The sequence below is a fragment of the Harpia harpyja genome, chromosome 4 (genome assembly GCF_026419915.1).
Source record: "Harpia harpyja isolate bHarHar1 chromosome 4, bHarHar1 primary haplotype, whole genome shotgun sequence".
Classification (NCBI taxonomy): domain Eukaryota; kingdom Metazoa; phylum Chordata; class Aves; order Accipitriformes; family Accipitridae; genus Harpia; species Harpia harpyja.
Window position 1 is genome coordinate 85,920,016 of NC_068943.1, and position 13,946 is coordinate 85,933,961.

The 13,946-nt window shown below is 60.4% G+C and overlaps 1 protein-coding gene across 1 annotated transcript in view; it reads right to left on the reverse strand.

The window, feature by feature from the left end:
- Positions 1-13,946, reverse strand: part of ZNF385C (zinc finger protein 385C) — a 99,466-nt gene that overhangs the window by 6,519 nt on the left and 79,001 nt on the right. The window contains 3 exon segments of the mRNA XM_052785519.1: positions 747-918; positions 3,204-3,314; positions 8,296-8,438. Coding sequence (XP_052641479.1) covers positions 747-918; positions 3,204-3,314; positions 8,296-8,438 — 426 coding nt within the window.

Here is a 13,946-nt window from a genome sequence, read left to right on the forward strand (position 1 = left end):
ACGGGCTTTCTGGGTTTCAGAGAGCACCCCTGTCCTCCCCAAGACTATCTCAGGCACTGTCTGCTCCTGTTCATCCCTGTCGAGAACGGCTTTTTCCAAGGTCTCTCCCGTTACCGCTTTTATCTGTGGTTTGTGGCAGCCGGGCTCAGCACAAAAGCCCGGGTGAGCTCCGGCGCTGCCTCGGCTCGGAGGGGGGAACTGGCTCCTACCAGCCCCATCCCTGGGCGGTGGCAGAGCCCTGGGGATGTGCGAGCCCTCATCAGGGCACGGGCAGGGGCAGGGATTGCTTCCTCTCCTGCAGCCGTGCAAAACGTCTCCCAAAGACAGCAAATCACAGGGAAAACACCCGCCACTTCCCCCACGCAACTGCAGGGATGCACGGGGGGCCAGGTTCCCCCCAGGGACATGAGCTGCCCAGGCCCCCGGGCTGGACTTCCATCCCTTCCCAGCGATGCTGCCCCCAGCCAGGCACGCCAGGGATGCCAGCGGAGCACAAAAGCGAATTTATCAGCACTTGTGGCAGCATTTATGCCACACTAGTCGCAGCCCTCCTCAGCCTGACCGTGGTGGGATGCTCAGACACGAGGCTGCTGCGGTTCAGGATTTAACCCGGCTCTTCAGGATGCTGCAGCCACGGCAGAGCTGCGAACACGAACGCCGCTGCGCTGCCGGGAACCGGCCAGGTCGCTCGCTCCGGTGTCACGGGCTGCCGACGCGGGACCCTCCCGCACCCCCTGCCCACGTACCTGTGCTGCTGGGCTCCCCGCTGCCCTCGGGGCTGGGGGCGAAGTCGGCTGCGCCGTCCCGGCCGGCGGCCACCGCCGCAGCCCCCGCCGCCTTCTGCTTGTTCTTCATGGCCTCGATGGCCTTCAGCCTCCGTGCGTGCTTGTGGCCCTTGTAGTGGGCTTCTGCCTGGTTCTGGGGAGGGAGAGACGGGGACGGCCACGTCGGTGCTGCGGCCGGACAGACGGCCGGACACGGGGAGGATAGGTGAAGGGGTCAGCCCCAGGCCGTGGCTGCTCGGACACGTTTCCAGTGCAGCCACCTTCCCCTGATGACATTCATCCCCAGGGCCACCTCGGAGGTGGTATTTTTGGCTGGGCGTAGCGCAAAGCTGCTCTCCTCCTCCCGCCAGATCGCTCTGCACACAAATGTATTCAGGCCGAGGTATCACTTTGCTAAGACATCACCGCATTGCACAGCTGAGATAAGGACCCTGCTCTGATTAAATGCACCAAGTCACTTTTAAAAGAAGCTTTCAGGCAAAATTTATGACTTCAGAAACATACAATGAATTGCTAGCTGTAAAAATAAAATAAAAAAGTACATTGGTGGGGAGGACGCGTCTCCCATTGTAACCTAACGGGTGTCTAACATGCAATTTACATTCACGGGCTCCTTTCTCCCAGCAAACGCTGAATAATGAAGTGCACGTTGATGGGTTCATGCCTGCACCGAACTGATAAAAACATACATAAAAGAAAATCACCCGAACATTTGTGTACTCCGCAGTCGGGGACAATGCCACATTGTCCCCCAAAACAACTACAGTTTAGCAATTTATGGAAAGTAAAGCCAATATGAATTAAGACACTGTACCACTGAGCAGCACGGATTAATTTGCACGGCGTTCTCAGAGGCCGGCTGAGGCTTCCCGTGCTCGGTATGAAGAAGCATCCCTTCCCTCCCCCCGCGGCTCTCCAAAGGCTGGGAACGGCGTCCGGGGCTGTGCAGCGACGGCCGGGTACGTGGGAAAGCGAAAGGCCCATTCGAGCACGGGGGGCCTCATTAGCAAATACAATAAACTTCCACCAGATAACGGGGTTGGGACAGGGCTGGGCTGCAGCCTAAGTAGGTCACCCGGCACGGCTGCCGCTCTGCGCAGAAATAGAAGTGGCGTGCGAGGGTCTGCGCCAGTACGCGCTCGCCCGCAGACGTGACCTCGGGGGGGGACGCGGGCAGGGACGGGCAGAGCGGCACGGGGTACCCGCGACGGCAGCGGGAGCGCGTGGTGGGACTGACTCTCCCGGCACCGTGCTTCCAGCTGGGATGCAGCTTGGAACGGGAAAGCAATGCTTTTCCCCGAGACGCTTGGTTGCAGAGCGGCATAATTAAGCCCAGAAACGCTGACTTTTGCTGGCAGAGCAGCACGCAGCCCCGGGCTCTGCTGATGCAGCTCAGAGCCAGCCTGGCCAGGGCGCAGTGTCTGGGTGGGTGCAGATGCCCCAGGGGAGCCGAGAGCAGCTCCCGGCAGCCCGCACCGCCAGACGCCGAGGGCACAGGCAGCTCCGGCAGATGAGACTCCGCTTGCGGCTGTCCTCCCGTGGGTACAGGGGCTCAGCACCGCCTCGCTCCCCCAGGAAGGGATGGCCGAGGCCAGGGGATGCTCCCAGGCTCTGGCAGAGCTCTATAGGTAACGCATGTGCCCGGGCTGGGCTGAGCGCAGGACGCTCCTGTCTCCACCTCTGCCCTGCACGCCACGCAGCAGTGGCACGGAGGAGCGGACGGAGTTGCGCCGGCGTGAGCGGGGCCAGCCCAGGCGACGGGCTCTGAGCTACTGCCCGTGCGGAGGAGGCTCTTGCTGCTCCGCTCCCAGCCCCGCTGCCTGCAAAGCCCCGTCCCTCTCCTGCCGGCTTTGAGCGAGAATTCCCTTTCCAACCTTTTTATCGGTTTTGCCCATAAAAGATCAGCTGTGTGCAATTCGTTACCACGGGAATCAATGAATGTTTCCTTCCTACCCTCTGCAAGGTGGTTGATTTACTTAGAATAAAAGGCTGGGGAAAAAAACCCGACCTGCCACACCAGAGCACTGGGAAGCCAAGGAAGGGAAGATTATATTCAGCTCCCAAGGACCAGATACGAATTGCACGGGCTGATAAAGCAGCTCAAGCGCAAACACCGTGACCAAGGCAGCAGGGAACAGACCCAAACAAAAAGACGAGGAGCAGAAAGAGCCAGCGTGGCAAAGAGGACATGGCAGACCCAGGAGCGCCTGGGCCCACGGGCAGGGAGATGTCGATGGAAACGTCAGCCGGGGCAGCTGCAGAGCGAGGGAGGGCAGAGCTCCAAGGAGCTGCCGCCTGCGCGATGGGCGTCCGCGGTGCCCCTGTCGTGGGATGCTCCTGCTCCGCCGCCGGCGCCGGCACCGGCCCCGTGCGCCCTGCTCGCCCACCCAGCCCCGCGCGCTCGCCGGCCCCGCTTACCGCAGAGTTGAAGCGCAGGTGGCAGATGTTGCAGGAGATGAACTGCTTTTTCTTGAGCGGGGCGGGCACGCCGAAAGTGTGGCTGATCACCGCCTTCTGCACCGGGTCCATCTGGAAGGGGAGGGAAGGCAGAAGGCGGCTGGGTGCCACGCCGCAACGACCGCCCCGGCACAGCACCGCGAGCCGGTGATCCCCTGCACCCGCCACGCTCGCCGTGGAGCCGCTGCCAACGCCGGCAGAGCTCGTGCCTGGTGTCTGGAAGGAGCGAGAGGCCGGGGCGGCAGAGGAGCCCCATCTGCCATGGGGGCACCCCCCGCACAGGGCAACGCGTGCTGCGTCGATGCCTGTTCTTGTCTTTTTTAAACCATCCCTGAAAAATCCAAACCTGCAGGGTCCAAACCCTGCTGTGCTCTGGCAGAGGGGACGAAGCTGCTGCGGGGGCACAGACGGCGGACCCCATCCTCCCCATCCCCGATGGGCTCCCCTGTGCGTCCCCCCTCTTCCCTCTCCCCCCACCACAGACACCGGTGTCACGGGTGGCAAATTATCGGTTTCTGTTTGAGCTCCCAGCTGCTGCCCTCGACCTCCCAATGCCAGGGCAGCTTTCCGAGGGACTTAGCAGGAGCTGAAACCACCAAAACAGGGGACAGAGGCGATCAAAATGAGCAACCGGCCATTAATCCTCCACACGCTCTTCGTCAGGGAGCTGAAACATCCCTGTGCAAAGCCGAAGGCACAAGCAGAGCCACGCGTGCCTGCTGCTTGCCCGTGGAACACTGCCCAGCCCATGCAGGGGCCAGGCCAGGAGGGACAACGGTGGCCACAGCCGCGGGCACAGCTTGCCCGAGGCACGGTGCCCACGCAAAGCCACTCCGAGCTGCCCCGCTCCCGGTCAGGTATGCACTTTGCCTGCTCTAATTGAATTACAAGGCTGACGACTTGCAAGCCCGCGCAGCCCCTGGTATCTCACCGGGCGTGCGTGCGGGGACAGAACAGCTCCAGTTTTCTCGAGGAGCTCTGTCTTTCCACGAGCCCATTCATGGCGGGGCAGCGCGCGGGGGCTGCAGGCAGGCAGATGCGTGCAGGCTGATGACAGCCCCTGGCGCTTCTGTCTGTCCCCAGGGCTCGGCGTCATTCCTCAGCCCAGGCAGCAAACTTGTTCGAAAAGCCATAATTGTTTTAAACAAAATGCATTTATTAAGGGGGGAAAAATAAGAATAACCTCTTTGTTTGAGCGTGGCTATAATCTATAATGCAAGTATTGTTCCCCTACCCTGTGGCATAGGAAGATTATCTTATCTGAGTGCTGCTGTCAGTAGAGCCTTGGGTTTTCAGGCGATCGTATTTCTCTGCAAAGCTATTTCGTTGCTGAGACAGGTGCATCAGTCTTCGAGGCACATGCCTGGACAACAGAGCCATTATCAAGACCCCAAATTCCTTTCCAGGAGTGAGCAGAATGGTAAAAGCAGGTGATTAATGAAGTGCCTGTTTGCTATGAAATTTTACTCACTTATCTGGCATATAAATGAAGAGGCATTTGGGGTTCGGCGGAGACCTGGAGGAAGCTACAGATGGCAAAGATGCTGCTCCACCCCTGACGACAAACACTGCGACGTGCTACAGGCAGCATCCCCGCGCTGCCAGTCTGCGGGCAGCAGCGGGGCCGGCACTTGTTTTCAAGAGAAACACCCACCTTTTCCACCCAAAGAAAAGGAAAACTGCTCTAACCTTCGCAGCAGCGTCGGGTGCCGGGGCCCGGCTGGCGGCTCCCACCGAGCACCGCGGGGTCCCACGGGCTCATCCGCCCCCCGAGCACCACGGCAGGAGCAGGGCAGGGGCGCGGAGGAGGATGCAGAGGAAAGGGAGACGCCAGCACGAGGACACAAAAGCGGCCGGGGACCATCCCGGCGTGAACCCGAACCTGCCAGTGAAGCCAGCGGCGCCGGGGCTGCGGTTGAGCACCGACTCCAGGGCGGCGGCACCGAGCGGCCCCGGCAAAGGGCCCCCTCGTCCTCCTGGGGCATAAGGCGATGGCACCAACCCGGGCCTTTACACCCCCCCGCGCTTTTGCCAAGCCCCCATTGCTCTGCCCCGCGGCATGGCGATGAGCTGTGTCCGTCGGAGCGCCCACGCTGCCTGCGACCGCCCCAGGCAGGTGCCCCGAGCTCCCCGGAGCCGGGCTGGACGACGGACCCGAAACCTGGCTCCTCGCCCCAGTCCCGTGCATCCCGGCCAAGACTGGTGCGGCTGGTGACCATCACTGCTCCCGCTATCCCAAAGCAAACGCAAGCACCGCGTCCTGAAAAGCCTTCGGGCGCCCGGCCCCGTGGGAGCACGCCCAGGGGCTGAGCGACCCTCGCCGCGGCCGCTCTTCGCTCCGGCGAGCGCGCTTGGCGAGCGCGGTGTGCTGGCAGCGTGCAGGGCGCTTTGCTGGAAGCCCAGCCTGGCTCCATCCAGCGTGCAGCACTGAGCGCATCCGAAGCTTGGGTGCCACCTGAGAGCCCTTGCGCTTCTCTCCGAACGAAAATACAAACGCACCGTCAGCTTCTCCCTAACGTATGCACTCACTGCTATTTCAGGTGTGAAAAAGAACCCCCGGCTCTCCCCTGGGGCCGGCGAGGGTCTGTGCCACGGCGGTACGTACCGGCGCCCGCAGCCGGGTGGGTTGAGGCTCTTCCTGGGGGTTTCCAGCAGAACTGACCCGACAGCAGAGGTAGGCTTTGGGCACCGCACACTTGGAGAATAAAGATCTCAGCTTTATAGTCAATTCTTATTGACTCACATTACTTTATTTATCCCTGGATGTTCCTACCGATATAAATAGAGATCCCTGCGCTGAGCTCCCTGCCCGTCACTGAGGTCAGAAATGGGAATTCACAGGGACGCAGCATCAGTTTGGATTGCATCTCCTGCTGCGGTTTTGCAAGGCGCTGCTGGGTCCTGGGGATTTGCAACATCCCAAGAGCTGGAAAGGGCCTTTCGAGCACAAAACGCACCTTTTGTGTTGCATTAGGATTTTTTTTCCCTGTTGTTGCTTTAAGTGGCAGGAGAGCTCAGCTTGGAAAGGTTTCGCTTGCTCCAGAGTAAAACATCTGCTGGGTTCATGAGAGCCTTGTGACCTGCTCAAAGTGCAAAGTGTTCCGCTGAGCAGTTGCAAACAGCTCCTGCTCAGCAGGGCAAGGCCGAATCCTGCACAGCATCACCAGCAATGCTGGGTAAGCAAAGGCAAACCCTCGGATTTCTTTTTATAGCAACTCAGAAAGGCAGCTGTCTCAAAAAGTAAAATAACCTGACTGATGCCCCCTCCCATCCTCCCAAATTACCCCTGAGGCTCAGCTGCCAGGAGGAGTCTCTGACCTGGTATCACGGTTACTTGGGCAGAGAAAAGAGGAGCCGCCAGCCCGGCTCTGGGGTGCAGGGATGCTCGAGCCCTGTGTCCTGCGAGGACGGGGACTCTGCTCTGGCTCCCGGCAAAGCCGCCTGCCCGGTGCGACGCTGAGCCCTCGCACCCCCAGCCTCAGCCGCTTCTCCAGCACAAACACATCCCGAAGGGGCAGCTCCCACCCCCGGACGATCAGGCCTGGCTTCGCTCAGCTAACATCACACGCCGGACTCGGGTCTGAGCTCAGAACAATTAATTCAAGGTGCCCATGCAGCCGGGACAGCCTCCCCCAGCATCTCCATCCCCGTGTCCAACTCATCCTCTGGGGCAGAGGAGTCCCCACCAAACACAGAAGCAGCGTGACGGGGCTGTGCGGCTCCAGCAAATGCCAGAGTTTCATTTTCCAAATTATTATTTTCTTTTAAAGCAACACAACTCTGGAGAACACGTGCCAAGGCAGGAGCACACAGGAGCCAAGCAGAACAAACAACTGACTCCAGTGACTAAAAAAAGGAGCCCAGACAAAGAGCAGCAACCTTAATGGCATCAAAAAAATCCTCCTCTCCTGTGTTTCTGCTTGTTAGCACAGGGGAAAGACAGGCTAGAGCTGGGATTTCAAAAGAGCTTAAAGGAGTTAGATGTCTGAATCCCATTTAACAGCAACAGGAATCCTGTACTTAATTTCTACGGCCGTCTTTGAAGATCTCGGCGATAATTTGCACCTTCCGAGCACGTTTAATCTCAAAGCCACTTACAAAAGGCCGGCGAGCGAGCGGGGAGGGAGCTCAGGAAAGTCGCATTTCCAGGCTCACGAGGGATAAAAACCAGGCATTTACAAAATGCAGAAATGTCTGCCCTGCCTCTGTGGGGGGAGAGCGGGGGAGCAGCCCTGGGACCCGCTCCCCACCGCCGCTGCCCCTCGGCAAGAGCGAAACCTGCTTCTCGGCGATGCCAGGAGCCAGGTCCTGGGGAATCCCAGGCGGCTGAAACAGCAGGGCAGGGACCCAAAGCAAGGCAAGAGAGGGGCTCCTGGAGCGGACCCCGTCCCTCCCCGTCAGCAAGAGGCATGGGGCAGTGCCCCGGTGGACGGAGACCCCAGCCAGGCTGAGATCAGCCTGGGGAGAGCGGCACGGAGTGGGGAAGAGGCCATTTCATGCCTGAGATGCTGTCGTATGTCTTTGGCTGTATCCATGTCAATTTAGGTGTGTAACAGGACATTTCTAGAGAGACATGTCCAGTTGCACAACCCAAGCAACACTTGGTCCGGTGGGGACCCCGAGCCCAACTGGGCAGTGGGAGAAGTCCCACAGCAACCAGGCTCACCCAGCACCCGCAGCCATGCAGCACCAGCCATGTTCCTTGTATCTTTATACGCCTTCTCTCTCTTTCTTTCCTTTTCTTTATTTTTCAACTAATGAACTGCTCTCCAGAGCTACTTTATTACTATTGATTCCCAGAGCAAAATCCAATTGATCTTGGTTAAAATGAAACATCTTTTTAATTTTGGTATATAAGGGTGATGACTGGGCAGGAACCGCCTGAGCTAAGGGCAAGGCAGGCGCATTGCACTAGCATCCAGCAGCCAAAGACCCCGGTAATTAAGCCAGAAATTACCTAGCAGGGTTCGAGAAGCAGTGCCGTGCAGAAGAGGGGCTGCTGCAGGGGCAAAGGGGTCCAGCAGCCGATGCCCACCCACCCCCTGGGACTCACCGTGTTGAAGTTGGGGAAGAGGTTGAGCGGTGACGTCCCGTTGAGCCTGAAGGTCAGAAAGTGCTTGATGTCCAAGGGAGGATGAAGGGGACGGCCGGGGATAGGCAACGACGCTAAGAGGGGGCTGCTGTGTCCGGAGGGACCTGGGCAGGCAGAGGGGAAAGAGCAGCGTTAGCGTTGGTGGCCCCTGCTCACAGCGGGGGGACACGGCACGTGGGGCCATCTGCCACGGGCTCCGGACCCTCCTCAGCGAAAGGTCCCAGCCCAGGGTGGCCCTGGGCACCCCTCTGCCTTTCGGGCTCAAAACCAGCATCCTGGTTCAAAGCCGAATGCAGCCGTCTTCGCGTCAGAGTGTTGACATGCGCAGGAGTTTGCTCTGAACCCTCCAAAAGGCTTCAAAACCTCTCCTGGGGAAACAGCCCCTTCCCCAGGCTCTCCCATGGGAGCCCACGCAGCCCCAGGCTCTCCTACGCCAGCACCACGGGGGCTCCTCCTTACCGGGGCCGGTGCTTTTTTGGCTGCCGGCAGCAGCCGAAGGAGCACCCCAGCCCCGAGCACCCCTGCGAGCGCCAGGTGGGGGGCAGAGGGCTGAGCAGCCCCCGCCAGGACACCGACCCGGCTCTGCAAAGGTGTTAAATTTTGGGTGCCCCTGGGACCATCAAAGCCGCGTGGGTGCCCCAGCTCTGCCCCTCCACAGGTATTTTGGGTGGAAACCCCCGGAGATGGGCTCCCCCCACCCTGACCCGCCGGCTCCTGCACTAGAGCCGCCTGCTCCCCATCGTCCCCCGCAAGCTAACCACGAGCTCCGCCGTGCGATTTAAAAATAGCCTGGAGTTATTAATAATTTTCTGTTTAAAAAGAAAACGCTCCTGGGAAGAAGGGAAGGCCAGACAGAGGGGCTCTCTCTCCAGCCCGCTCCCCGTCCCAGCGCTTCGCCCCGCTCAGCAGCCCAAGGGCAGCGGTTTTCCACCCGGACTCATCCATCCCCCCCAGGAAAGCATCCTCTGACTCACGGAGGGCCCAGGCTGGGCTCCTGCACCTATGTACAGCTCTGAGGGTAAGGAGGGGGGAAAAGTTAAAATAAGCAAATGAATAAAATACAATAAATAAGAAAAGGTTTCAAAATGCTGTGAGTCTGAAGAGCCCATTCGCATCTCGCCCGGCTTCACGCCTTCTCCCTCCTCCAGCCCACCTCAGAAGCCCTGTCCCTCTGCCTGGAACAAGGACAAGGACAATGTTCCTTTTTGGGGGGGGATTTCTGGGCTCTTTTTCACCTCGAAGGCTGTCGTGGAGCCGGGCTGCCCCATTGCGGCAGCACCCCAGCCCCCTGCCCGCCCCAGTGCTGAGAAGAGCAGCAGTCCCTTGTGGGAGGATGAAAGCAGCCAGTGCCCGAGGGGTCGGGCCCTCCCGCAGCAGAAACACTGACCGGGAGCCGTATTCACCGGTGCCACTGTGGGACAGTGCCGAGGCACTCGCCCCCCTCCAGCCCCCCCACACCCCAACACCGGCTGTGCAGGACAAGGACCCCAGTCCGGCAGCGGGTCGGTGCTGCCCTCCTGCTGTACTTTGCTTTTTGCTCCACACCCGACCCTCCGCTGGCAGAAACCAGGCTGGTGCAGGAGCTGAGATACAAATCTGAAATTCAAAGTTTGAAAGATTTTCTGGATTTGAGCAGTGAGCGCTCGCCGCGTGGGCCCTGCGGGCAACGACGACCTCTTTCTGGGAGAGCGCACGCGGGCGGCTCTTCAGCGGCACTGGAGCCGTCCCTGAGTCAGGCCTGACTCCGGGGAAAAATTACATTTTGCTTCATCAGGCGTGCATTGATCGAGTTAATTCCAGAGTCGCCCAGAAGGGAAATCTGTGAAACTGTTTAAAAATAAATAAATAAAATTATAGCAACGGCGATGAGGGAGGGAGCAAAAGCAAGCAGAAATGGGTGAACGATGCATAATTAACCTTCTGAGGCATGAAACAGTATTTCTGCATCAAATCATCTGAGACGGCAGGGCTGGCACCCAGGGAGCCAGCCCCTGGGGACCCCCCCCAGCCCACACACGCAGCCACGACCCTGCGGAGAGCAGCAGTTACAACAAAGGCATTTGGGGCTGGATTGCGAGACTTTCTGCTTGCCTTTGTCAGTACACTTTGCACTGACTGAACTGGCCTTAAGAAAAAATATATATTACACTTACCACTGGGAGGAACAAGTGGGCAGGCGAACGCCTCTGCCCCCATCATCAGTAACTGAATAAAGGGAGTTTGCAGCTCAGCACGCACCACCACGCTGGCAAAACCCGACTCCTGCTGCCTGGCTCTGCAGCTGAGGGGTTTGCTCCCCAGGGAGAAGCTCCTGTGCCGGGGGGGGCACATGGCCCGGGGGTGCTGGGGGGGGGGACATGGGCTCCCAGGGACGGCCACCGCCTGTGGCAGCTGCTGCCACCGACACAGTAAGGATGCGATACACCAAGCCGCTTTGGCACGTCCCTGAGCCCAAATTTGTGCATTAAACATGTTTCTGGGCTGGGTCTGCAGTCCGGGGGTAAAAGAGGCTGTGAGGAGGGAGCCCAGACACCCCAGCCGAGACGGGACCCTGCGGATGGGGCAGGACCTTTCCCTCCTGGTTCTGCCACTGAAGTAGACAAGACCCCCACGAGCAGGAAAAGGGCTGAAAGCCTCAAACAGCATCATCGTCGGTCAGGCACCCTGCGAGGAGCGGCCACGCACCTGCAGCCGGCAAAAGGAGGAAAGCCAGCGCTCGCTGCGGAAGGGACGAGCTGCAGCCGGTGTGGCTCGCCGTCCCCTGGCTACAGAGGGGAAACAGGACAGCAGCCACGCGGCACAGGGACAAAGTCACCATCAGCTTTGGTTTGCCCGAACCTCAGATGATCACCAAAGCATAAGCACCACGTGCAGTGAGAGGGCAGACGAGCGGCACAGCCGCGGTCCCGGCACCGGCGGAGCTCCCCGGCGAGGAGCGAGCCGCCCCGGCATGCCGCAGCACCCCGCCGGGGCACAGGGCACCCGCACGATGCTCTTGGGACACCTTCCCAAGGTTACGGGGCTGCGCCGCTGCGGCTCCTGCCTTACCTTTGCTGCAGGGCAGATTCCGGCAGCAGCTGCAGGCTGTATTTTTAGGTATTAATTAGACACTCAATTAAGGGGATTTGCTTTGGGGAGAGTGGCAGGGCCCCCAGGTCTGTATAGAATGACACGACCTTACCCGAGGTGACGGGCACGGCCACCAGCAGGGTGGGCTTTGCTGGTGAATGGCATCCCCAGATGCTTGGTCTGCAGCTCTGGAGCAGGACCATCCCCTGCCACAGCGCTGCCTTTGTCTCGCCCCCCGTTTTGGCAGAGGAGCCCCTACCTCTGCAGCAAACACTGCCGCTCTGGCACTGCGGCGTCAGCCCCGCGGGTCCTGCCGGGACGGGACGTGCCCAGGGCTCCGCGGAGCATTTTGAAGGGCTGGTGCAAGGAGGGCAGCGCAGGAGCCCCGTGCTCCTGGCACAAGCACCAAGGGCACCGCAGGCGCTGCCCCACGCCTCGGCACACGTCACCCAGCTGAAGCCGCAGGGGTGGGTCGCTGTGCCCGTCCCTGCTGCGTGGGGCACCCTCCCTGCCAAGCCGCTGAATTAAATTTCTGAGCTATGGTCAGGTCTGAGCCGCTGCAGCCTGGGGTCCCTTCACCCCCCTCCAGCTCCGCAGGGAGGGTGCACAGCCGTTCTTAACTGAGCATCCAGGCCTGACTGAAAGACGCCAAACCACACGGCATCACCGCTGCGGTGCTGCGCATCCTCTGCCTGGGGCTCAGCCTGGAACCGTCGGCTCAGCCGCTTCCCAGCGCCTTGAAGTTCTGCCCAGCTTCTGTCCCGCAGGCACGCAACTCTTGGAGGGGTCGCTCAGAATTTAAAGACGTGTTTCAGTCCTTCATTTAACCGAGCCCAGCCAGGACCTTGCCCGGCCGCCATCCCCAGCCGGTCCCCACCACCTCTTTGTGCTGCGCGCAGCGACTACACCACACGTCTGCAGTGGGTTTTCTCCCAGATCCCCCGCAAGACAGATCAGAGCAACTGCTGTGCTCTAACGCTACATATGTGTGAACCTCCAAGAAACACCTTTGAAAGCGGCAGGGACAATGCTGTGGGTTTTCATACTGACACGAGAATCTGCCAAGGACCCATCTCTGCAGACGTCGGCTGCCTCGTGAGAGCATCTGGCGCAGTCTGCACAGGACAGATGGAGACAGGAGCTGTTTATTCACACAGAAGCAGACTGGCTCCCTCCTGTTTGGTAGGTGTTCTTAGCAAATTTTGGTGGTGTCTCAAATTCCTTACCCAGGGCTTTAAAGCTTTTGTCTCTGGCCAAGCATCGGCTGAATTCACTCCAGCTATTTCCAGGAGACTCTCTGGGAAACATGTGTGTGCTCCCCGATGCCAAAGGCTGCTGGCAGGAGAAGAGCAGCAACACCCGGTCACAACACTGGACCATGACTGCAGCACCGGAGCAGCCCCAGCACCACTCAGGGTCTGGACCAGTAATGAATGACTGCACCACATTGGACTCCCAGAGCAACCAGACCCAGCAAACCCGACCCAGACCGCAGTGCAGCAGATCTGTTGGCCCTGGAGACAGCGATGCTGCGGCTGCCCTGGCACACTGGGTTTGCTCCAGGCCCCAGCAGTCCCTGCAGCAGGACCAGCCTTGGCCGAGCGCAGCCCCTCCATCCCACCCAGCTCCAGTGGAGCCCGACGGAAAGGAAGGGCCAAGGCCCCCCCTGCCCGGCGGCTGCAGAGCTGCTCTGTGCATCAGGCTCTGGCGCTGACGCCGGTTCCCAGCCTCCCTGGGAACATGAGGACAGCGCACGTTGTGAGCGCTGCCCTGCGAAATCCTCCTATTTCCAGCTTTCGACAGCCACAGCTGCCTCCTCTACACGCACCGTTTGGACAGAAAGCAGCCCGGAGCAAAACCCAGCTTGCGGGACAAGGGCACGCCGAGAACCACAAACCTGAACCGGGGGATGCTTGTGAGCGAGCAGCCTTCACCCAAATACACTTGCCATCAAACCAGCGTCTCTACCTTACACATCAGCCAGAAGGACACGGACTCTGGGCCACCAGCAGTCACCTGCCACCAGCCCCGAGGACAGAAATCCTGGCTTTCCCTGCCTCCACCGCAGGCACAGGGCACAGCACGCCCGCGGGAGCCCACGGGACACCGCCGGGCACCCCCAAACGCCCTGTCTGCGCATCCGACACGGGGGTCTGGGGGCACGGTACCCGTTGGGTCGGGCAGACAGCGAACCGCCCCTCGGAGCAACGGAGGGACCCCAGCGGGGGAGGCAGCCGTGCTGGCCGAGTACTGCTCCCCGGGGCTGCGCGACCCCTCCAGCCATCCGGGCTGCTCTCCAGAGCTGGAGGGGCTCCGCCAGCCAGGGCTGGGGCGGAGGAAGGTCCTTCTGCCAGGGGCAGCGGCTGCTCGCTCCAGAAGAGGGGGAGCAATGAGCCCAAGCCCCCCCCTCCAGCCCTTGCAAGTTGCTGCAGCACAAGTCCCAGCCGGAGGCAACCGCGCGGGACCAACGGGGACCGTCAGCATTATGGACATCGGGGTCAAATCCTGCCAGACACGGACCCTGCATCTGCGGGACGGAGTCA